At 34.8% G+C, this 25,597-nt stretch overlaps 1 protein-coding gene across 1 annotated transcript in view; it reads right to left on the bottom strand.

Annotated features, from left to right (window-relative positions):
* Positions 1–1,350: 1,350 nt before the first annotated feature.
* Positions 1,351–25,597, bottom strand: part of MICU3 (mitochondrial calcium uptake family member 3) — a 100,101-nt gene continuing 75,854 nt past the window's right edge. Inside the window, exons 10-15 of the mRNA XM_046648796.1 lie at positions 20,917–21,017; positions 20,276–20,447; positions 9,478–9,586; positions 6,990–7,147; positions 5,861–5,932; positions 1,351–4,154 (exon numbers count right to left, since the gene is read on the bottom strand). Of these exons, the coding sequence (XP_046504752.1) occupies positions 5,861–5,932; positions 6,990–7,147; positions 9,478–9,586; positions 20,276–20,447; positions 20,917–21,017 (612 nt within the window). The 3' untranslated portion in view covers positions 1,351–4,154. The remainder of the gene's footprint in view (positions 4,155–5,860; positions 5,933–6,989; positions 7,148–9,477; positions 9,587–20,275; positions 20,448–20,916; positions 21,018–25,597) is intronic.

Below are 25,597 nucleotides of genomic sequence, written 5' to 3'. Positions count from 1 at the left end.
AAAGGAGAAAATGATGAACTCTAGAGAAAGTAAGAAAATCTTTAAGGAAGGAAATATAATAATTGATGATGATGAAATAATTGACTTAACTAAAATTATGCTCTAGCTATACTGAAAGGCTGGAGAAGGGGAAATGTGTGTCTGTACATCTTGGAGGGGCTTGTGTAAGAGCCAAATCCTCATCTTCCATTATAGGAAGTTGACAATTAATAATCTAAAAATTAAATGAATCTACAAATATTGGTATAAGCATATTATCTTGAAATATGAAGGCAGACACCAAAAGAAACTGCTAAAAGATTTGAAAGATTGCCTCTGAGGAGCAGCAATGAGGGAAGAGGTATGCTGGTTTTCATTTTAACCCTTTAGAGCTCTTTGCTTTTTAACAGTATGTACACATAACTTTGATGAAGATATATTAAATATAATTCTATGCAATGAAAGTGTGTTTTGAACGCACACAGTAGCATATCACACACTCTTTGGTACCTTACTGCACTCCTGTAAAAATATCCTGCAGATCATCTAGTATCAGCATGATAAATGGACTTTGTTCTTTTTCATAGTTACGTACTAGTTCATTGTCTAAATATATTTGTTGACATGCCTATTTATAAATATGTTTTGGGATATTACAATCCCAGAAGTAAAATTCTAGATCAAAACTTTTAGATATTTCTATATTGCCCTCCAAAGACGTTCGACTCAAATTTATAGCCTTACCGACAATTGGTCCCCACACTTACCAACACGATATACAACAAAACCACTCTATCTTTTCAATCTGGTATGTGAAAGGATGTATTGTCATTACTGATTTAACTTGCATTTCTTTACATTTATTTCTCTAAAAACTGTCTACTCAATCCCAATTTTTAAAATCTCTCCTCATTCAGCTCCCTTCTCCATTCTCATTTTATCTATTTTCTATTTCTCATAAACACTTGTCTTTCTCTTCTTTACAATACTGGACAAAATTTATCTTTTCCAAAAAACTTTTATAATAATGTTTTTACTTCCTGAGCATTGTATATTTATGTGCATATAGTCACAATTATAGGTATATTCCTCAGTTTTTAAGATGTGTGACCAAAATACTGTGTTATAAAGAGAATTATAAAGATATAAAGAGAATTATATCTTTTTGTTGGTTTTCATTATACAATATTTCACAGAATTTAAGATGTGATTGATTGCAAGATGCACCATTATTTCATGAGCTACTAAGAAAGTAAAAATGCTGCCAATTAAAAGAAAAAACCCACAATGTTTTCATATCATTTAGAATTTTTATTTTTACGTATAGAATATTATACAATTCATGTTTTTACATCCTTTGGACTTAAAAGCACTATAAAAATGTTAATTTATTGTAAGGCTATAAAAAGTAGGATAATTAGTGGATTTTGAAAACTGGTAAATTTCTAGGAGTTTTCTTAGTTAAGATGATGCCTACAAAATACCAACATTAGTAAAACAGGGGCTGCTGGTTCTAATTACTTTAAGCCATTTAAACTATTCAGTTCTGTAAAGCATAACTGATAGTCCATTACGTCTCATGAAAACTTTCGGAAAGCTTTCCAGTACCTACCAATGACCATAATTCTATAATGTACGAATTCCTACTATATACTTAGACAAGGTTTATAGCTCCATGATTTATCTAGTGTTGATGAGATTAACAGTGTTGATGAGACTGATGTCATTAGCATGCATTGCTAAAGCAGAGGGTATAAGATCAACAGAAGTTTGGTAACCAAAAAAGATCAGCCAAAGTTTGGAGGTGATACTTTTTGGAAGGACATTAGTTCACAGATTTACATAAAAACAAAGTACTAAGTTTCTTGATTCAAGAGCAGGTATATTTATTTTAAGATAATATAAGAATGTAACATAGTCTGCTTTACAATTATATTTTATAATAAGAACAATAAACTGGAACTTTAAGTTAAATGAATTCCTTAATATGAAATGATTCTGAGAGAACCATAAACCTTTTATCAGGGAGACTTTCTGTAAAGAGTATGATAGTAAAATTTTACGTATAGCTTCATCTTTCCAAAGAATAATTGGCAGACGGAAATGCTGAGAATAAGAGCATACATGTATTTAGTATATTACTATTTTCAAAGCATTTAAATTTTTTTAATTGATGTAAACAACAATCCAGTGAGATATTTTACCTCCATTTTACAGATGATGAAGTTCAAGAGTGATAATATAGGGAATTACTGTAATTTACTACTCTTTTCCATTTTAATTGATTAGAATATTTCATTTATTCACATTTTAATATTATGCTGCAGTCTTACAAACAAATGAATATCCATTCACTCTGATAAGCAATAAAGAATAAAGATTGCATATGTAGGATTCCTTGGGGAAATGGCAGAATTATAAAGAATTTTAATGAGCTAATTCAGTTTTTAATCTATATTTATAGGACTGTTCTAAATAGCAGTTTTTCCATGTATGCAAGATAATATAACTTACAGTCAAAGATAAAAGTAAACTGGATCTTTTCAATGGTTTTAAAATAGTCCTGGGGCATGTTAATGAGTGGGTAGGCATTTTCATTTAGTCAGTCAATTGAAGCAACCTTCAAGCAGGTGAAATTAAATTATTATACTCTATGGAATCTTCAAATTTATGCATCATATATTTCTATAACAATGTAATAAATACTATCAGATAAAGAATGTAAAAAGTCTAACAAATACATAGTCAATGTTAATAATAACATTTTCTTGGAAATAACATTACTTTTATAAATAGACTGATGGAGAACGACCAATTTCACATTTAGTAACATAAAAACAAGTCAGTGTTTCCTATTTTCATGTGCAAAAGCAAGGTAATAGTTGGAGTGTGTGCAATTTACATTAAATACATCTTAGAAAAGAAGAAAAATGAACTTATCTTCCACATACAGTATATAAATATATTAAACTCCTTGTTCTATTTTTGTATAGTACCCTTTCATAACCTATACTTTTTAATTGAACAGATTTCCATTAAGTACTATTGAATTATTTTCTCCATGTGAAAACCCAATTTTGTTTTTCAATAGAAAGTTTTCCCTTTCTTTTTTATGATTTATTATTTTGAAATAAGGAATTATATTTAAATTATTCATTATTACTGGTTGTGTGGCATCACTTTTGCATGTGGTCCTTTTACAAGAAACAAAATAATAACTTTTACCTAATATATACATCAGTCTTCTAAACCATTTTATACTAGTCTTTTATAGTACTCATTTTGACACTACAGACATATACTAAGAATATGCAATAAGTTACCAAGCTGTAAGATATTATTTTTAGTAGTGTTATTAACATACACCATGTGCAATCAGGAGCAGCATCATGTTTAAGATGATAATGACAATGACAGTGACTACTGCTACAACAACTACCAGTGTTTCTACCATCAGTATATGACTTATTTTGAGGAAAAAAATCTACGTTTTAAATTTCTTTACACAAAAGAATAACAGACATTCTGTTACCTTTGGTAAATAAACAAAAACTTAAAAAATTTTTTACATGATTCAAACAATATATGTTAAGTACTTTTAAAAGTTAAAAGTACAATGTAAACCATCATCTTTTATAGTAGTTTAATTTCTATTTGTTTTTCAAAATTATTTCCATGTAACTAAAAACCTGGCAAGTAATGAGGATTTATTAACAATTTTAAGAGCCCTGAGATAAATCTCAAGGAATAGTCATTTTCTGAAAATAAGTTCACAGTCTAAAACCAAAGGAAATATGTTGTTGTTCATTTTTAAGTGATCTAGATTCCAGAAGTCATACATTATTTTGAAATGAGGCAAATTTCTAATAAATTAAAAAATATTTAAAATACATTCTGACATAGTCATTGGAAGTATCTATATACTTCTGAAGGGAATGAAAAAGTGCAGAGAGTTCAGTAAATCAAGGCAAAAGCTCAAGTTGATAACATACAACATTTGTAGTTAGTGAAGATCCATTTTATCTCTTATGTTCAAGAAAAAATTATAGTCAGCGTTTCACCTTCTCCTTCAATTCTACCCATTCTGATCCCAGACCTCCTTCCGCTCTCTGAAAGTTTTGCTTGTTGCACTTGTCATGTAGATAATAATGCTTTAAACTTTGCTTTAGAAGTACCTAATTAAAAAAATATACATTTATAAGCAATATTTATTTAAGATGAAATTCAGAGGTGATTTCATCAATCAAATATTATGATAATATGAAACAGTCAGGTACATAATAAAAACACTCGGAAAATATAAGATTCCAAGACAATAATAAAATATTTAATTTAAAAGCTCAGTGTTTTCTTTAGTAACTTGTCTAATCCAAGTCTTATAAAGGTCTAGAATAAATGTAGTCATTTTTATCTATGGTTCTATGTACGACTACATAGAAACAACAGTGTCAGTGTGACACTATTACAAGTTGGTTGGGAACACCACGCATATGGACATAATATAAATGGTATAGTCCCACTTTTTTTAACGTTTACCTTCTTATAGGGCACTAGAAAGTTTCTCAAAACAGGGATTAAGACCTGACTTCTTTTGTTAGCTCAATCACAGCAGTTACCACCTTAGATAAATAAATAAACCTACTTGCCGATAAGCATTTTAGACCAGCATTTCCCAAATGGGTTCCATAAAACATTAGGCCTCAAAGCTACTTTGCAAAGTACTGAATACTACAGTTTTCCTTTACAGAGACAAACGAATAGTGGCATATTAAGATCTGATATGTTCTAAGGGGGAAGGAACCTATTTAACCATGTTTATTTTGGTATTTCTCAAACTTATGTGACTAAGCAGCTTCTCTTTTTCTTTTAAAGAATAATATGCATTGACAACCTATGGAACCACTTTGGGAAATATTGCTATAGGCAAATTTAAATGTTTCAAGCTTGAGAGAAACAGCAAGAAATATATATTTCCAAGTATGTATAAATGAACAAAACCTTCACCGCAGAGATCTAACTAGTCAGAATCCATAGCTGACCAAAATTTTATAGCTACAGTGGACTTTTAAAAGAAAAAAGGAAAAACAAACCCTTCATTTTGGAGATCAGCAACAAGTCTGAGATATTTCTTTGGGTTGATACAAATTGAATGAATCTCCTGTATCTTCCTCACCTACCGCATTCTATGGTGCTAGTGCAGTAAATACTAAGAGCTCTGCCATCAGACAGAATGAGGCTCAGACCCTAGCTGGTCACTGACTAGCAAGTTATCTTGGGCAAGTTACTCACTAAGCCTCTATTTTCTCTCCGGTTAAATGGGACACCTCTCTGTGAGGATTAGCTGAGATGCTGCCTGTGGAAGAACACCTAGCAGAGTGCCAGGCTCCCACTGTACCTCTAAAAACATTAGCTGCTATTATTGTGGTGGATGTTTGGAAGCATCATCCTAAAAAATGGTACCAAATTCTTCTTAGATGCTAATGAGCCTAAACTATAAAAATCCAATTTTTAAATATTGTATCTGTACAAAACTGCAGGTTAAACATAAATTTTTTCAATAAAGACACTGCAAAAGAATGCCAGTCAGATGAGTATTTATTCCAGTTCATTTTTAGATGATACCTTAGTGTCGAACTAATGATGGCACTAATTAGGGGCAAACTAATGTTTTGTTATAATGACTAATCCTTAAATTGAACTACTACTGGTCAAAAATCAAATCATTAAAAGATTAGTTCTTAAATTGAATTAGTGGCTTAAAAATTAAAAATAAATTATAATTCTATTTCTTTCAGCTATTTTCTAAATGTCATAATAGAAAAATAAATTATGACCCTTCCTTTATTGTTACTGGACAAATTTAGACAGCAAGCCAACATACTTATCTGCTATGAAGTTCCTTCTTCAGACAGGATTTGAAAGTGGGATACTTCTGAACAGTTTTATTATAACCCTGTGGAACAGAGGATTGAAAGTGTGCAAATGTAAATAAAATATTATGGGGCCACAGGTGTGCAATAAATGAATGAAGCAAAAATAACACAGAACACCTAAGACAGCAAAACAGTGCCAGAGGTTTATAGCATAGTTCATATTTTAATTTGATCTTGCTACTCTAAAATTTTTGAGGAGAAATACATGATTTTCAATGTCTGCCCTTCCAGGTACCTGTGCCATCATTGCAAATGTTAACTAACCACTAGGTGGCAGTTAAGTACACAGTATCTTCACCAGGACAACTTGGATTTTAAAAAATCTTTAAAAATACGGTGTAAGATGAATCTTGTTCTTTTTTGTATGTCTAACTTTTCCCCTTTCTAAATGTATAATACTTAGGGGTATTCTTACCAAAGAGGGAAGACTGAATATTCTGGCTGTTAATAGAAAAACGTTTTTCTTTTCCTATTCGTGGCACATCCACAAGTACGTTAGGTGTAAACACATTTATTGATTCACGCTATATTTCATTGTTTAAAACATGTTTCTGAGAAAAAAATCATCGAATTTCTAGTACTTGACTTTGTAGTATAAAATGTTAATGGAAAAGAGTTCAACAGACTAAAAACATTTTTTACTTTATTTTCCACATAGAAAGTACTAAATATGCAGTGACTTAAGAGCAAGTTGCCTAGTGGAAATGCGTATCATATAAAATGAGAAATAGTGATATTTCTCATATACTAACAAGTCTGAACAGCCAGTGTGCAGACTGAATCTATCAAAATATTTGGCAACATTCCCTCTCCCCCAACCTGAGATGAAGACATTAAAGTAACAATATGAAAATAAGTTATTGAAATTCAAACTGATTTTATATTTTAAAAAAGTAGTATCTTTTATCACCTTAAATTGTCTGAAGGTACAAAGGCCTTACGTTTTTTTCTTTTCCAATATAACTTTTCAGTTTATATCCTTAAAAATTTATATAACTTATTTCTGAAACTTAGATGGATTTTTTTCTTTCAGATTTAAAAAAAGAATATCAATAGGCTTGAAATTTATAGGTTTACCCGGAATCCTCTATGGAGTCTGTCTTTCATAATTCCAATAAATTCTTTATAACTTAATTGATCATCTTTGTCAACGTCAAAAATCTTGAAGACTGTGTTCACTAAATGTGGTGAAAGTTTGAGGCCAGTAGCTACATAGACGGCACGCTTAAATTCATCTAGATAAATGTTACAGAAAAGGAGTAGACTGTTAACATTATTTTTATAATATGTGTTAATTTACTAGAAAGGTTATTAAAGTTTTTTTCTAAACATGGGTAATGAACTTATGTAACACAGGACTTTTCATTAACCACGCTATCTTCCAGGGAACAAAAAATTTTTGTGGTTTTAAGTAAAAGGCCAAGTAGCTGTATCTTAGGTTAATAACGCATTCATATCCAATGAATTATGCTTAACGAGCACCTAATATCAGCAACAGACACTTGAGAGGTTATTAAGATGAGTAAGTTCTCAAGAAACTTAGAGTTCAGGTGGGAGACGAGACACCCGCCCAAAGACCCATTACACAGGACCACACAAGAAGTACCAACAAAGCACTATAAGAATTTGGAAACGAGTGATTGTTTCTGTCTGTAGTGTGGAGTAGGGAAAACAGAGTGAGAAGGACAGTGATTAGGAAAGGCTGGGGCTGGCCCTGTGGTGTAATGGTTAAGTTCATGTGCTCTGCTTTGGCGGCCCAGGTTCACAGGTTTGGATCCCAGGCATGGATTTACACCACCTGACAGCCATGCTGTGGCAGTGACCTATATATAAAGCGGAGGAAGACTGGCACAGATGTTAGCTCAGGGCTAATCTTCCTCAAGCAAAAAAAGAGGAGGATTGGCAAAAGATGTTAGCTCAGGGTGAAGCTTCCTCAAGAAAAAAAAAAAATGAAAGGCTGAAATTTTGAATATAAGCTGAGTGCTGAAGGATAGAGGACTTCAGCTTACAGGGATGGGAGAAATGGCAGATGAGATAACATAAAGGCACAAAGGCATGGGGGAGACAGGAGAGTATAAGGCACATTGAGAAAACAATGAGCGGTCTGGTCTGGGTAGAGCCCAGGGGACAGAGAGGGGCTGGAGAAGCCCTGCAGAGAGATTTTGAGGCAAGGAACCTGTGCATTCTTCAACAGGTAACTGGGGAACTGAAGAGTTTTCCATAGCAGCGTGTCATAGAAAGGTTACTCTGTATTTTAGAAATATTATTCTGTGAGTTGTCTAGAAACATCGGAGATGCAAGTGGAGAATGGCAGGAATACCACTGAGCTGGCTACGGCAATAGTCGTTTTGAGAGGTGATAACCTGAATTAAGGTTCTAGCAGTGGCAGCAGAAAAGAGATATATTCCTAGCACTTGCAGGAGTAAGCAACTGATTGCTTTCATTTCCCAGTTCCACAAAAAAGCAACTTTCCATTGTGAACCAGGTATGCAGATACTGACTTTTATTTTCTTTTTAAGGTTGATTAGTAGGTTTATCATGGTAGTTAAGGATGGTCTGTGAAGGCAGGGCTCCCAAAAGTTCTGGTTTTTAAACGCTAAAATGGATTGAGTTGAGAAGATACCCTATTTGAACATCTAGGCTAGACAAAGGATAAAATATGAAAAAATTTCCAAGCTTCTCTTCCTCAATGAATAAATGAGTGAAGCTATCTGAGGGAGTCAATATCTACATTTCCGGGAGAGAGACAATTATCATTAGCACTTACAGGCTGCAGTTTGGCTCCTCCTTAGAACTTGGTCATAAAATAACAAGACTGTCCTCTGAGATTTAAGCTCGGGAACCAGCACTTATTAGATCATGGCAGACACAGGTAAAATCACGTGAAAGACATAAACAGAAAGTCCTCATACGGCAAGAATATTAAAAAAGGATATGGTCATGCAGGGAGGGAAAGTGGTCATAGCTACAGAATCCTAGCAAAAGAACTTGACTTGCTAGTGTACCTACAGGGAAAGAATGAGCTGCTCCTGAGCACAACAGCACTCTGAATTCTATGACAGTTGTATTTCTTTGTAAATTAAGCAAAATTGACATTCAATTTTGTACATCATTCTTAAAACTTGGCTCATGTAAGTCCACAGGTAAGAGGTAACTCTGTTGACAAAATTCAGGTTTCTGAGCCAGCAGGGATTGTGGGTAAAATCAGTAATATAAATAGCATCCTGTGAAGATGTCTGAGGCGTGGCCAGCTGGCCCTTCTCTAGATAGATACGTCCCTCCATGCCATCAAGTGGCCATGAAGCTTCTTCCTCTTTGAACCTTTACAACATCATTAGCTTTTTCCCGTTATACAAAATGAAGGGCAATAATAAATTTAATACAAAAATTTAGTATATTTCCCTAAACTCTACTTAGGGAAAACAGATTTCCCACTGAAGTATACATCAAACTTACAGGCAAGGTGATGGCTAATATGATATATCTAATTAATTTGTTGTGAAAGTCCCTAGAAAAAAATGTAGGATTATTTTTCGCTTTTAATTTTTGAAAGAGGCTTACTTACCTTGCCCTATAGAACGACTTGCAAAGTTATACATGTTCAAGGCAATTGCAAAGTCTTCTAGGTTGTTCAAAAACTGGAAAAAAGACCTGAATTCATCAAATGTGATGCCCTATATTAAGAAAACACATGTAAATATATTTGGTATTGCCAAATTTATTAAAATAAGTATCTACACTTACTAGAAATAAATAGATTAAGCATCTGCAATATATCTTGTAAGTAAACATTTCCAGGGTACATTCTGACACCTTTTTCCAAATGGAATGTAAAAGTCACTCAGATTTATTTCCACTGGGTAGTGTTGCTACCATTAGAAATGAAAGGTGAAAATATTTTAAAAACACTGCCATGTCGGCACAAATTTCCTAAAAATGAATTTAAAAGTTTCAATTTTGAAAACTTTGTATTTCAGGTCTGAATTATTTAAACCCTGAAAGCAAATATGATGATTAAGAGAAAAAAAAAGAGTAAAAGAATCTAAAAAAACAGTTTTTGGGGCTGGCCCCATGGCCTAGTGGTTAAGTTCAGCATGCTCCACGTTGGTGGCCTGAGTTCTGTTCCCAGGTGTGGACCTACACGACCTGTTGGCAGCCATGCTGTGGTGGTGACCCACAGGCATAATAGAGGAAGATTGGCATAGATGTTAGCTCAGGGAAAATCTTCCTCAAGCAAAAAGAGGAAGATTGGCAACAGATGTCAGCTCAGGGTGAATCTTCCTCAGCAAAAAAACCTCAAAAAACAACAGTTTCCCCTCTACATGTACTCCTTAAATATAATTCAGCATTAGGTCACTAATGTCTTTACAATGACTATGCAAAATCAAAATGTTAAATAAGCCAACAGTAGTGTCTTCTCCCTAGTTCCTGCCATGATAACACTGCCAGGACAGCAGGAGGAAGTACAATGACTGTGTACGCACAGCTCTGGGAGGCCCAGCACCGGGCTTGGTGTGGGACCACGGAAAGGACCCTGGAATGTCCTTTACATAAACTGCAATTATGGCTACTGCTATTACGTCAATCAAACAGGAAAGTTATTTGAAATAAGCACAATGTATCTCAGATAATACAAATTGGGACATGAAGAACTGCATTTAATTAATGTGTTCTCCTTAGCAAAATTAACATAATTGAGAAAGTAAACAGAAAAGAGCAGAGGGCCAAGAGATTAGGCTTAACAAATTCTGACCTTAATACAATGCAGGGGTAAAAGGGGAAGGGAAGCTACCAAGGCAGCATTGGAAAGCTAGGGCAAGAACCAGAAGAGTCTATTTTCATATAAGCCAACTACTGATTAAGTGATTTATTATCAAAATAACATTTATTATTGAAAAAATAATACCAAATTTTGGTATACATTATTTCCACTTCAATTACAACCCCTCTTTATTGCAAGGAGAATCCTCACTGTCTTTTCTCTTAAGATCTTCTCTTTCTCTTTCCTTATATTCATTTATGGCCACGCCTCCCCTGGAGTCTGCCTGCCGTGTCTTCCAGAGAGGACTGTTTGAATCAATCAGGGAGACTGAGCCAGAAGCGGTTTGTCTCCATGAGTAGAGCTTGTTGCCAGGGAAACCGGTCACTGCTCTGCTTCTCAATCAGTTTATGCTGCGACCAGCTGCCACGGCAACAGTCTCTGTCTCAGGGTGACAGCTTAATGCTGGTACATTAACAGGAGGATGGGGTATTTTTAAGCAAAGTGTAAACAAAAACGTCAATAATTTTAGGGAGTATAAAATTAAAAAGCAAATCAAAGAATGACAGGATACAATGTTTACCATTTGAACCTTTGGAGTTTTCAAAATAGGCTTCTCATTTTTGGAAAGACAGGTCAAATTCAAAATTGTACACTAATTCTTTTGTGTAGATTAAACTCTTTGTGTTTGGAAATATGGAATCGTAAATTGAAAAACAGGGCATTCATTTTGATGGAAATAATTTAAAGCAATCAGTTCTTAACAGCACTGAGGGAACGATTGTCTGGGGGAATGGCAGGAAGAGCGGGTATGGCCGTTTCTTCTCCCTCCCCACTCACATCCTCAGAATCACTTCTGTAATGAGCCACTGGGACTTGAATGGAATGTGTCCTAATTGTTAGGTGTGCAGTGAAAAGAAGTAGCTTATATTTTAACAAAAATAAAATGATGATAACTGAAAAATTTAAAACATCAAAAATACATACATACTGAGAGTCCAGAAATAAACCCAAACATCCATGGTCAATTGATTTTCAGTAAGGATGTCAAGACCATTTATTGAAGAAAGAACAGTCTCTTTAACAAATGGTGCTGGGACAACTGGATATCCACACATAAAAAAAAAGAAGTTGGACCTTAACTTCACTCTGTATATAAAAATTAACTCAAAATGGATCAAAGACTAAAATTTAATAGCTAAAATTGCAAAACTCTTACAAAAAAACACAGAGGCAAAAACTTCATGCCCTTAAAATTGGCAGTGCTTTCTTAAATATGGCACCAAAAGCATAAGCAACAAAAGAAAAAATAGATAAATGGGACTTCATCAAAATTAAAAACCTGTGTGCATTAAAGGACGTTATCAAGAAACTAAAAAGACCACCTACAGAATGGGAGAAAATACTTGCAAATCATATATCTGATATGAGTCTAGCATCCAGAATATATAAAGAACTCTTAGAAATCAATAACAAAGACAACCAATTAAAACATGAGCAAAAGACATGAATAAACATTTCCCCAAAAAAGATATACAAATGGCCCAAGAAACATAGGAAAAGATGCTCAACATCATTATTCATTGGGGAAATGCAAATCAAAACCACAATGATACCACTTCAAAGCCACTAGGATGACTAAAATTAAAAAAGCAGACAATAACAAGTGTTGGTGAGGATGTTGGGAAATTAGAAACATCGTACATTATTAATGCGATTGTAAAATGCTGTAGCTACTTTGGAAACAGTTTGGGAGTTCCTCAAAATAGTTAAACATTAAGGTTACCACATGACTCAGCTATTTACTCTGAGGTATATACCTAATTCTCTGGAATTCAAAACATATTTCCAATCAACTTACAAAAATCAGTTGCCTTTCTACACAGTAACAAACTAGCAGAAAGAGAAGTCAAGAATACAATCGCAACAAAAAGAATAAAATATCTAGGAATAAATTTAACCAAAGAGGTGAGAGACCTATACACTGAAAACTATAAGACGTTATTGAAAGGAATTGAAGAAGACATAAAGAAATGGAAAGATATTCCATGCTCATGGGTTGGAAGAATAAACATAGTTAAAATGTCCATACTACCTAAAGCAATCTGCAGATTCAGTGCAATCCCAATCAGAATCCCAATGACATTCTTCACAGAAATAGAACAAAGAATCCTAAAATGTATATGGAACGACAAAAGACCTTGAATAGCCAAAGCAATCCTGAGCAAAAAGAACAAAGCTGGAGGCATCACAATATCTGGCTTCAAAACATACTACAAAGCTATAGTAATCAAAACAGCACGGTACTGGTACAAGAACAGACACACAGATCAATGGAACAGAATTCAAAGCCCAGAAATAAAATCACACATCTCTGGATAGTTAATCTTCAACAAAGGAGCCAAGAACATACAATGGAGAAAGGAAAGTCTCTGCAATAAACAGTTTTGAAAAAATTGGACAGCCACATGCAAAAGAAAGTATACCATTATCTTGCACCATACACAAAAATTAACTCAAAATAGATTAAAGACTTGAATGTAAGACCTGAAACCAGAAAACTCCTGGAAGAAAATATAGGCAGTACACCATTTGACACTGGTGTTAGCAGCATCTTTTTGAATACCATGTCTGCTCGGGCAAAGGAAACAAAATAGAAAATTAACAAATAGGACTACATCAGACTAAAAAAGTTTCTGCAAGGCAAAGGAAACCATGAACAAAATGAAAAGACAACCCACCACCTGGGAGAAAATATTTGCAAACCATAATCTGACAAAGGGTTAATATCCAAAATAAGTAAAGAATTCATACAACTCAACAACAACAACAAAAACAGCCCGATCAAAAATGGGCAGAGGATATGAACAGACATTTTTCCAAAAAAAGATATACAGATGGCCAACAGACACATGAAAAGACATTCAACATCACTAATTATCAGGGAAATGCAAATCAAAACTACAATGAAGTATCACCTTACACCAGTAAGAATGGCTATAATTACCAACACAAGAAACAACAAATGTTGGAGAAAAGGGAACCCTCATACACTGCTAGTGGGAATGCAAACTGGTGCAGCCGCTATAGAAAAGAGAACGGAGATTTCTCAAAATATTAAAAATAGAAATACCCTATAATCCAGCTATCCCACTACTGGGTATTTATCCAAAGAACTTGAAATCAATGATCCAAAGAGATTTATGCACCTCTATCTTCATGCAGCATTATTTACAATAGCCAAGAAGTGGAAGCAACCCAAGTGTCCTTCTACGGAGGAATGGATAAAAAAGATGTCATGTGCATATACAATGGAATACTATGTAGCCATTAAAAAAGACAAAACTGTCTCATTTGCAACAACATGGATGTTCCTTGAGGGTATGACGTTAAGCAAAATAAGCCAGAGAGAGAAAGACAAATACTACATGATTTCACTCATATGTGGAAGATAAACAAATACACATGGACAAAGAAAACAGATTAGTGGTTACCACAGGGGAAGGGGGCTGGGGGTGGGCAAAAGGGGTAAAGGGGCACATATGTATGGTGATGGACAAAAATTAGAGTGCTGGTGTGAGCATGATGAAGTCTATTCAGAAACTGATAAATAATAATGTACACTTGAAATTACACGGTGTTATAAAACATTATGATCTCAATAAAATTATTGAAAAAAACTTATTTTCACACAAAATATTGTATACAAATGTTCACAACCACATTATTCAAATAGCCAAAACTGGAACAACTAAAATGCCCACACTAACTGACAAATAGATCAAACGTGGTATATCTATATGATGGAATATTACCTGACAATAAAAAGGAATGAAGCACTACTATTTGCTGCAACACAGACGAACCTTGAGAAAGTTATGCTAAGTTAAAGAAGCCAGACACAAAAGGTCACATACTGCATGATTCCAATTGTAGGAAACGTCCAGAATAGATAAATCCATAGAGACAGAAAGCATTTTAGTGGTTGCCAGGGGTTGCGGGGAAGGGGAGTGAAGAATGGCTGCTTAATGGGTATGGGGTTTCCGTTTGGGATGATGAAAAAGTTCTGGAACTAGTACTAGTGATGGTTTCACAACACTGTCAACACACCTAATGCCACCAAATTTTACTCTTTAAAATGGTTAAAACGGTAAATTTTGTTATGCGTATTTTACCACAATAAAAAATTACACATACTCATTGACATATGTTATTCGGGATGTGAACATGCCTATATAGGTGCACTTGGATTGAACTGCGGCAAAGCATAAGTGGACAAAACTGAGATAGTTAATAAAACATAATTCAATAAAAGACAAACCAGAAAATGCTGTGGATGTCAAACTGCTACTATAATTCACTGGTTGCACTGGCTGATAATGTGCTCTGTGTGCAGCCATGACAGCGCTCTCAGTGTGCGCTCTTGCTTACCTCTGGGTGAGTTATAGAAGCTGGAAATAACTGCTATATGGCTAGGAGAATGGGAGAGTGGTGTCACGGAAAATGGGAGAGTAGGGTGTTTAAAGAATTAGTCCCTCCACTGAAACAACCATAAACCGGGAAAGACTGATGACATCAACTCTTGTGGAAGTCTGGAATCTAATCCAAAGTGTACAGCAAGCAGGGGACTGATTAATGAAGAGAAGGGTGGCTGAAATTCAGTGAGAAAATTTCAGTTGTGGTGTTTTTGTCCACTGAACTACTATTTTTATCTTTCAGTGCTGTGGCAGCTGTGGGAACGGCAACTGGTGTTCCTGGTGTAGCTTCCTGGTGCCAGATGGCTAATACGGACCTTGTTCTTAAAATGTTGTAGTGTGCGATTTGACCCATCTGGTGGTTCCCTGAGGAACCAGCACAGAGGCTGACTTTTGTTTCATCCCCTTTCCCTTGGACTGGAGCAGCTTTCCTGGTGACAGCAACATCTATGAAAAGATTTAAAGACATACACACTCTGTGCCAGCCTGGGGCAAGTGGCAGACAGAACCCAAGAGTCTGGGAAGGAGGAAGCTGAGGAGAATGAACACTGGAGGAAGATGGGCTCAAAGGGCCACTGCATATACCTGGGAAATTGGATGTGCCCAGGAACTGATGCTTGCTTTGAAAAGACCTGAGAGGACCCTAGGTTACCCCCTCTGGCAGATCTGTGGACTCTGTGGAATCAGTAGGTGAAGCCGAATGAAGAAACTTAGGTAGGAAAAAACTCAAATGCCCATGGACAGATGAATGTATAAACAAATAGTGGTATATACATACAATGGAATGTTATTCAGCCATAATCAGGAATGAAGTACTGATACAAGCTACAATGTGGATGAACCTCAAAAACATTATGGATGAAGCCAAACATGAAAGGTCAACTATTACATGATTCTCTTTATAGAAAATAGCCAGAATAGGTAAATCCACTGAGATAGAAAGCAGACTGATGGTTACCAGAGGCTGGGGGAAAACGCTTAATAGGTACAGCGTTTACTTTTGCTGGAATGAAATGTTCTAGAATTAGATAGAGATGGGTGTGAAGTGGTAACTATGTCATTACCTTTACTGGAATTCTTTATTTCTTCATATGGCTTTGATTTAGTGTATAGTTTCCTTTCTTTTCAGCCTGAAGGACTCCCTTTAGCATTTCTTGTAGACAAGTGTACTAGTAATAAACTCCCAGAGCTGTTATATATCTGAGAATGTCTTAATTTCTTCATTTTTGAATGACAGTTTTGGCACATACAGAATTCTTGGTTGACAGATTTCTTTCTTTCAGCGCTTGAAACATCCTACTCATTTCTGGCCTCCATGGTTTCTAATGAGAAATCAGCTGTTAATCTTATTGGGGCTCTCTTCTATGTGAAGAGTCACTTCTCCCCTGCTGCTTTCAACGTTATCTGTGTCTTTGGCTTTTGATAATTTGTGGATATCTAAGAGAAGAGCATTCAGGGCTCAGAAAAGAATATATATATATGATTCCTGAGATAGAAGATTGCCTAGTATTAAGAAATAGGAAAGCAGCCAGTATGGTTGGAGCAGAGTGAGAAAAGGGGAGAATGGTAGGAATGAGGTCAGCAGTAATGAGGGAGCAGCCTGTGGAGGCCTCGTAGGCCATTGGAGGGATTCTGGCTTTTACTTTGAGAAAAATGGGTTATTACAAGAAAATCTGAATCATGGTATAAAGCATTTCCTTAAATGTTAAATGGAGAACAAATTGCAGGGAGGCAAAGCTGGAAGCAGAGAGATGATGTAGGAGGCAACTGGAATAATCCAGGCAAGAGAGAACGGTGACTCTGTTGGTAGCAGTAGAGGTGGTGAGAAGCGGTCAAATTCTGATAGATGCAGTATCAAGAGGATTTACTGATGGATTGTATATAGAATGTGAGAGCAAGGAGTCCAAAAATTTTGGCTAGAACAACTAGGAAGAATGGAGTTTCCATTAATTGAAACAGAGAAGACAGTGTGTGGAGCAAGAGTTTTGGGGTGATAAGGAGTTTCGTTTTGCAACTAGTAAACCTGAGATGTCTACTGCATACCCAAGGGAAGAGGCTGAGGAGGCAGTATGATGCGAAAGTCTGAAACTCAAGGGAGAAGTTTAAGCTGGAGACACAATTTGGAAGTCTATACACAAATGATTACTAAAACTAGTCGTGACTGCATCTGATTGCTAGAGTCACATATCCAATTGCCTGCATAATTTCTTCACTTAGATATTTCATAGGAATCTCAAACTTGTCCAAAATAAAACTATCGATTCTTTCCTAACCTCAAACTTGTAGTCTTGCTTAGCTCAGGAAATGGCAATGGCACCACTGTTTCACCTTGTGGTTCTAGTTCTTTTTTTTGTTTTCTTTGGTAAGAAAGATTGGCCCTGAGCTACCATCTGTGCCAGTCTTCCTTTATTTTTTGTATGTGGGATGCTGCCATAACATGGCTTGAGGAGCGGTGTGTAGGTCCATGCCTAGGATCCAAACCTGCAAACCCCAGGCCGCCAAAGCGGAGCACGCAAATCCAATCACTAGGCCCCTGGGCTGGCCCACTTAGGAGTTAGTCTTGATTCCTCTTTTTCCTTCATTTTGAAGTCTAATCCAGCAACAAGTTCTATTAGCTCTACTTTTCAAATGATCCAATATCTGACCACTTTTCCCTACTTTCACCCTGGTCCAAGCCATGCTCATATCTTACCTATACTCCTATAAAAACACCCTAAGTTGTCTCTTTCAAAGCTGGGCCAACAAAAGTCTATTCTGTATAAACCAGCTAAGATGATCTTTTGAAACATGAATCAGATCATTTTCTAGTACTTGAGTCAGATCACACTTAACTGTCATAGTAGACAGGAAATACTCACTGAATGTGTATTTGTTGAACTAACAAACATCACACCTATGCTCGAAAGTAAGCTTGGCAAACTTTTTCTATAGAAGGCTGGAGAGTAAATATTTTTATTTTTGCAGGCTACACGGGGTGTGTAGCAAATACTCAACTCTACCATTAATAAGCAAAAGCAGCTCAGATGATACATTAAAAGAATGAGTGTGGCTGTGTTCCAAGAAAACTTTATTTACAAAAATAGGAGGTAGGTTGCTGTTCCCTATTTTAAAGTGTAAATACTACGGTAGCTTCCCGTCACTCTTAGAATCACCATTAGAATAAAATATAAACTCCTTATCTGTAAGACCTAATACCTTTCTATCTCTCCATCTCCTACTACTTTTCCACTCACTTATTTTACCCTTTTGGCAATTTCTCAAATAAATCTAGCTTTGTCTGTCCCCAGGCCCTTGGTATTTGCTGTTTCCTCTGCCTGGAATGTTCTTCATCAAAAGCTACCTCTTCAGAAAAGCTTTCCCTGACAGTCTATCTTCTTTTCTGTTCCCCTCACTTTTGGTCCTCTTCGTAATATTTATCATTATCTGAAAGTATATCATTTATTTACTTTTTGTTTACTTGTTTATTGTATCTCTCCACTAAGATGTATTTCCATGAGAGAAGAATTTATTATCCTGTCACTTTATCTACAGTGGTTAGAATAAGGCCTAGTAAATCGCAGATGCTTAATATTTGTTAGGTAAATGAACGGAAATTAAAATATTTTAGAAATGTAAAGTGCTATTCAAATAGGAGAAGATATTACCCTTTTGGAGAGATGGGGCTGAGAGGTGGAGGGAAGGGAAGGACATAAGTAGGGTGTGGTAGGAATGTCACTGGCTTAGAGTCTTGGGTTTGAATCCTTGGGCAAGTGTCTAAGTACCTGAGGGCCTCAGTTTCCCTGTTTCTAAAAGGAAGATGTCAATATCTGGAAGGTTGTTCTAAGTATTGATGAGGGAATGCCAAAAAAAGGGCAAAAAAAATCAACGAGAATCAATGCTGGTTCGTTTGCCAAATTTTCCTTTTTTATCGTAATGCTTTGTAGTGCTTAAGATACTTCCATCAATTAGAAGTTTTCAGGAGCGGAATTTAACTTAAAACTTTTTATTCTGAAATAATTTTAGATGTAAAAAATAGTTTCAGAAGTAGTACAAGGATTTCCCATACACTCTTCATTTCCCATTCCCATTCCCTCTTCATGGGAAAGATTTCCCATTCACCCTGGAATTGGACTTTTTGAGTTACATATTTCTCAGTTTCCATTAGATAAAAGAAAAAAAAGGTAGATTCTTTAAGGTCCTGAATAATACCTTAGCAGCTTGATAAAGTGGTACAACATCCAATATTTATCGTTAGGTGAGTGTCTATGAATTGGAAAAATTCAGTTTAACATATAAAACAGATAAAAGACCCCTGATTAAGAGATTATGTAAACTAATAGCCAAATGCATCAAGTCCTTTTTTCCTATTCCTTAGGGGACCTGTAGAATTGTTAGCATTGTCACAGTGTAACCATTTTAAAAAAGGTCAAACTATTTGCAAGCTTTTCTTGGAAAGATTAACTTGATCCTTCTACAAACACAAACAGAAGGCAATATATCCAAAACATCCCATACTTGAAGGGGTACATGTAACACCAGTTCTATTTGGTTGCAATGCTGCATTCAAATACCACTAGATAATGCAACTGCTTAGAAGTGCTGACAAAACATTTGCTACTAAATAAACAGACAATCAGTCGTCCCAGGTTCTTAACCATTCACGCCATCCAAACCCTTTGAAAACCTCACTTTAACTGCTGATAAGATCACTCACTCCCTCATCAGTGGCCGTCTTCAAATGAGCTTTTATTAAAGATATTATAGGAATGACTAAAGTGTGACTGAAATGAAGTCAATATAAACTGTTTTATATGAGTTGATGTTTATGTGGTAGTCAAAGCATATAGCTAGGCAGAATTTTCTTGAAATATGATATTCATAATTTGAATAAAACAATTGCTAATAACCTTAAGTGTTTTCAGCATATCTAAGAAAAATACAGATATCTACCCAGAATTTTAAATTAATCAATTCTTAAAATTTAGCCAGAGCACTTAGCACACAGAGTAAAAAAAAGAATGAAATATATCCAAAGTATCTGTTAATCTACAGAGGAGCAAAAGAACTAACAAAAAGACAATATATTTTAAAGGCCTATATTATTTCAACATTATAACACATATAACAAAGTAAACATGGGGATTAGATACCTTTTCTTCAGGTATACTGTAACGCACATTTTCCAAGAATACTGACGTGTTTTCCACATTTGTATATCGTAAAAGAATATGAGCAAAATCTTCTTCACTGATTGTATTCATCCCATTAGAGTAGGAAAGGAATTCTATTTCAAGAACTTCTGTTTGCAGGTTATCCATGAATCTACGACAAGAATATATGGAGAATGAACAAGACAAATGAAGAGTGATGGTAACAGATGGTACTTAGCCTCTCAGGGCTTCAGCTTCTTCATCTGTGAAAACACCTTGCAGGGTAGTGATGAGACGTAAAGGAGTTAATGTAGTACCTAGCAAACACTATGTACATGCTTACTGTCATTACTGTGGCTTAATAAGACTAAGGAATTGATAATATACTTTCTTCTGAATATACAGGAAATAAAAATCAATCCAGATACCCCAATTTTTTTCACTCAGTAACTTCCCATTATACTTATCAATATGACCACTGGTACACAGGTACTGAAGGAAATGGACATTTGTTACAGTGTATCTTCAGGTAAGGTGACAGCAGCAAAGAGCTGAGTATCATCACACTAGATGATTCCTAAAGATCCTTCTGATTTTAGCATGTCAACATTTTTCAATACAAATAGAAAAATTAAGCTCACCTATAAAAATCTTCAAAGTTGAGCTCAGCTTTTCCTTTCTTTCCAAAAAAGTGTACAAGAAGTGTAGTGTCTGTTACTAAACTTGTAATGTCATCAGCACGCTTAAAAAATCACAATTTAAAGGTTAGCTGCAATAAAACAAACAGAATAGGGATATCCAATATCCCTCAAAGAATTTTATCAACATATAAATATCAAGAACATAAATATATTAACATTAGAATAAAAAGCATAAGGCTGTATTAATAAATGCCATTACAGTTAAAATGAAGTTCAAAATTTGCAAATAGAAATAAGAATGAAATTGCTTTTTACCCTCAAAAAAACTTTAAAGATATGATTATATTTTAAGAAGTTTTCAAGTTCTAATTATGCATCTAGGCTATCCATATTTTAAATTATCTAAAATAATTGAAACCCTTTAGTAATCATCAATTATTTTATTTTTACTTATTCAGTTTGGTTTTTCCTAATGAACCTGAAAAATCCATTCATTTAGGATGTTCAAAAGAGGTAAATTCTTCAGGTGTATTGAACACATGGGGCTGACAAAACAATGGTCTCAAGCTTCACAGAATAGTTTCCTTGACCCATGATACTTTAAATAGAAGATAGTGTATTTGAAAGAGAAATTACAGAAACACTGCCTTAGAATTTACATCATCTATAATTTTTTTCAAATAAAAGTCTCACATTTTTTTAACGGATAGGAAATTAATTCCAGAAGATTTTTCCTTCCCCACTTAACTTTATAAACCAAGCTCCAACAAATGTAATCTTAAATAGCTTAATTATAGTCCTTATAAATAGTTTAATGGCCTATGAAAATCTTCTTTCTTCCTTTACGTAGCTTTATAGGTTTTCCTTTCTTTTCCCCCTCTCCCTCCCTTTCTGTTTCCTTTTCTTCATTCTCTTTCTTTCCTTCATCACTTGGCCATTAACTCATACCTATCTTATAAACTCAGGTACAAAAATCATAAAATTCAAAGGACTCTACCTCTCCCATATATTATCCTGGGAAATGTAAAGAAAAACAAGAGGTTAAATAATAACCACCATTTTCTGTATTAAAAAAAATAGCTGTAAATGTCCACCTAAAGGTACATATTTGAAACATTACTTCTTGGCCAGACTCCTCATAGTACTCCATAGAAAACATAAGAAATAGAACGCATATACTTCTCTACAAACGGTCAGTCGTCTTCTATGTCCCCTGACAAAAAGTCCCATCTTATTCGTCTTCCACACACTAAATTTTGGTAATCTTTAGACTCCTCACAGCCCTCTTCCCAATCTTTCATGAAGATAGCTATTTCATCCTCCATAACATTTGTTGGATCTTTATTTCCCTTCTCCCTGGACCAATATTCTTCTCTTCTAATGACTAGTATGTAGAGACGACATCTTCTGATTAGTCTTTGCCCTCCAGCATGCCCTCCTTTAATCCATGAAACTGTTTTTCTAAAGTGAGCTCTCTGCCACTTTGAATATTCATATCTCTCTTAAAACTCCAACATCTAGGGTATCTTCTACTTTAAATAATCTAAAATTGTTGAAATTCTTTAGTAATGATCTATTTATATTTCACTAATTTAGCTTGGATTTTCCCAAATAACCTCTAGCATAGAACCTCTGTATAACTGGTGTGGAAGAGCTCTACTACTTGTCAGTTTAGTTGGCTGACCAGTCCCGGGTACTCTCTGGAGTTGCAATAATTGAGAAGTTCCCGATAACATAACCAACTCCTTTGAAGATCTGATTGTGGTTTGATCTGATTGCTAGGGAAAAAAATAACACAGCCAGAAAGCCAGGTGTCACATACTATCTTTTAAATATACTTTCTTGAACAAGCTTCTTATGGATGTTGAAGAATATTAGGGGTGCCAGCCAATCAAGGCTCCATACGTGTCAGTAGACTAGTTTAATTTTGGTTTAGATCGAGGAGGCAGACTGTGGTAATGGAAAGAGGATAGGATTTAAAACCAGAAGACCTGAGTTCACTGACTTTTTTGACCTTCAGCTTCCTTATCTGTAAAATGGGATTAAAGTGATCTATAACTACAATTTTGAGGATAAAATTAGAATATGAGTGTAAGTGAAACATATAAATATTCTTATTGGTAGTCATAAGATGCTGCAGAAAAAATTATTATGATCTTTGGGGCACACAAATATATTTCGTTAATTACAGACATTCTTTTGTGATTGTGTATAATCAAGTCTAATCAGTTTATTCTCCATGGAACAGCTTAAATTAGTAGTAGGAGGAAACACTTGAGAAGGCATGCCTAGATGGAGTGTAAGGGGGAAGGCTCTAGCCAATTAGAAGTCAGCATGAAGAACTGGGGCATCTATCTGGAAGCTAGAGGAATGGGATGAGGGCGAGCGACAAAGTGGAAACAAGTGGAGGGGGGATGGTGTTTTAGAAAAAACCGCTTACTTCACAAATAAGCAGTAGTGTGGTGAGCAAACAAGATGATGAGCTCAAAAGTCAGATTTCTGGCTTTGAATCCTGACTTTTTTCCTTATTCCTTAAGTGACCTAGGGGAAGCTAATCTCTCTGAAGGATATTATTATCCACAGGAATAGCAGCAGTGCTCCCTGAAAAGGTTGTTGTGAGCGTTAGGTAACACATGTAAATCATTCAGCACTATAACTGCATATTGTAAATGCTCAATAAATGTTAGCTATTATTATTCATTTTTGCCAAATCAATATATTTCAAGAAACTGAAATAGGACTAGACAAGACAGAAAAGATAATAACGTTAAGCTTAATGCAAAACAGATTTTTACATAGTACACTGTTTTTTGTTATTGAAACTATACACATTATATAGATCTGAAAAAAATGACTTAAAATGAGAGCTTACAGGAACACCAAAAGTTAGTGGACTCAGATAACTTAATTATGGAGTGTTTCCTCCAGGCTGTGATGTCCTTTATAATACACGAAAATGAGAAGGCTTTGTTTTACACGGGTTTTAAATAATGACCTCATTCAGCCAGTTTTTCTCATGCCCATTGAGCACAGCAGATCTTCATTTACAGTCTTTCATCATCAAAATCTTATTAGACTTAGGTTGCACTTATCCAGATAATCCAGACCCACACAGGCATAAGTAACAGTTTGACATTAGAGGAAAAAAATTAGAAAATGAAAATGGTGAAAACCTTCTCCCTCCACTCAGTGAAACAGAGCACAGCTGGGAGTCACTGAAAACTATACCAGTGTCCTTGGTATCCCAACAGTGTTATATAACTTAATTCACAGGAGAGCTGAGACAAAAATAAGAGACTTTATCCCTTTGATTCTTGTGCTCATTGTTAAAATAAAACGAATCTAAGTGTTTTCATAACAAAGCAAGAAAAAGCCACAAAAAGAACCCCATAGGCCACTTACATGAAAGGCCATTATCTAACTTTACTTTGATTAAAAATTACTTTAAATGATTTCATCAACAATAAAACAAATTAATAAATTTGCATGAAATAAATGTCAAACTATTAAAGCATTTTAAGATATTATTTCAACATATTTTTAGTGATTACAATGTGATAATAAACTGATCAAGCTCTATCCAAGGGCTGGAGGAAATCTTTAAACTCTTGATTTGTAGTGAAGGTTCTGAATAATCTACTGAAACTTATTAAGGATAAGTAAAAGTTTAAAATAAAAACAATTAAAATTTCATCGGTAAAACTCAAAACAATTTTTGTAATTTGGGTACTCACAGACTGTATTCAACAATTGCATGATAGGCTTATACTGTACTATGAATTTATTATCTATTATTTTGGTTAGAAAGTGCTGTCAGCTATGGCATATTCAAATTTTCATTATAACACGGTTTTACTAAAACTGAAAAAAACCTATGGTTAGAAATAGCTCTGGAATAAGAATATAAGAGGCTAATCTCAAATTTACCTACAATATTTAAAGAGAATTGCTTTACCTCAATATTCATATTTTAAATATACGAGAAACAAAGAAATACAAATACAAATAGATTTCTAAGCTTTCTTTCTGAACTAATTTGAATCCTGAAATACTGATACTATAAACAATTCAATGTTAACTGGCATCACTAGTAACCTATAAGAAATTACAATGAGTTGTAACTTAACTACAGTCAATTCTCAATTATCCTCTCTAATGTGGGAGGGTGGTAACAGAGATAATCCCCAAATAATTATTTTACTTTGGAACACAATGTAAGTTTTGTTTTCTTTTCTTCTTTCTTTTCTCCATCAGATTTACTTTCATGATGTTTGAGTCAATTCGTTAATTAATTTAGCAGCTTATGATTACAGCGTGGATTGATTACAGCCAAAGGTGTGTTAGTAAACTGGCTCTCCAGGGGAAAAAAACCCCTGATTTGCAGCATTTACCAATTTCTATATTAATACTCCTATCACAGCCACTTTCAAAGGACTAATGGGATGTCACAGAATGTTGAGTTGGGAGAGATGTGCAGAATTAGCTCTGGGAAGCTGTAAAAGCTGCTCCAGCACACCTCTGAAAGAGTGATAAACATCCTCAAAAGATCTTCCACACATAATATTTGAGCGTATATAAGAGCTGGCTGATCTTCTTCTGATATTAAACCTCCCAAGATTTAAATTAAATTCAACATTTAATTAGCAGATTGTGTCTGTGAGAATTTCTAGCAAAGTTAAAT

This window comes from Equus quagga, chromosome 22, assembly GCF_021613505.1.
Source record: "Equus quagga isolate Etosha38 chromosome 22, UCLA_HA_Equagga_1.0, whole genome shotgun sequence".
Lineage (NCBI taxonomy): Eukaryota > Metazoa > Chordata > Mammalia > Perissodactyla > Equidae > Equus > Equus quagga.
This window is presented reverse-complemented; position numbering and strand designations above follow the sequence as displayed.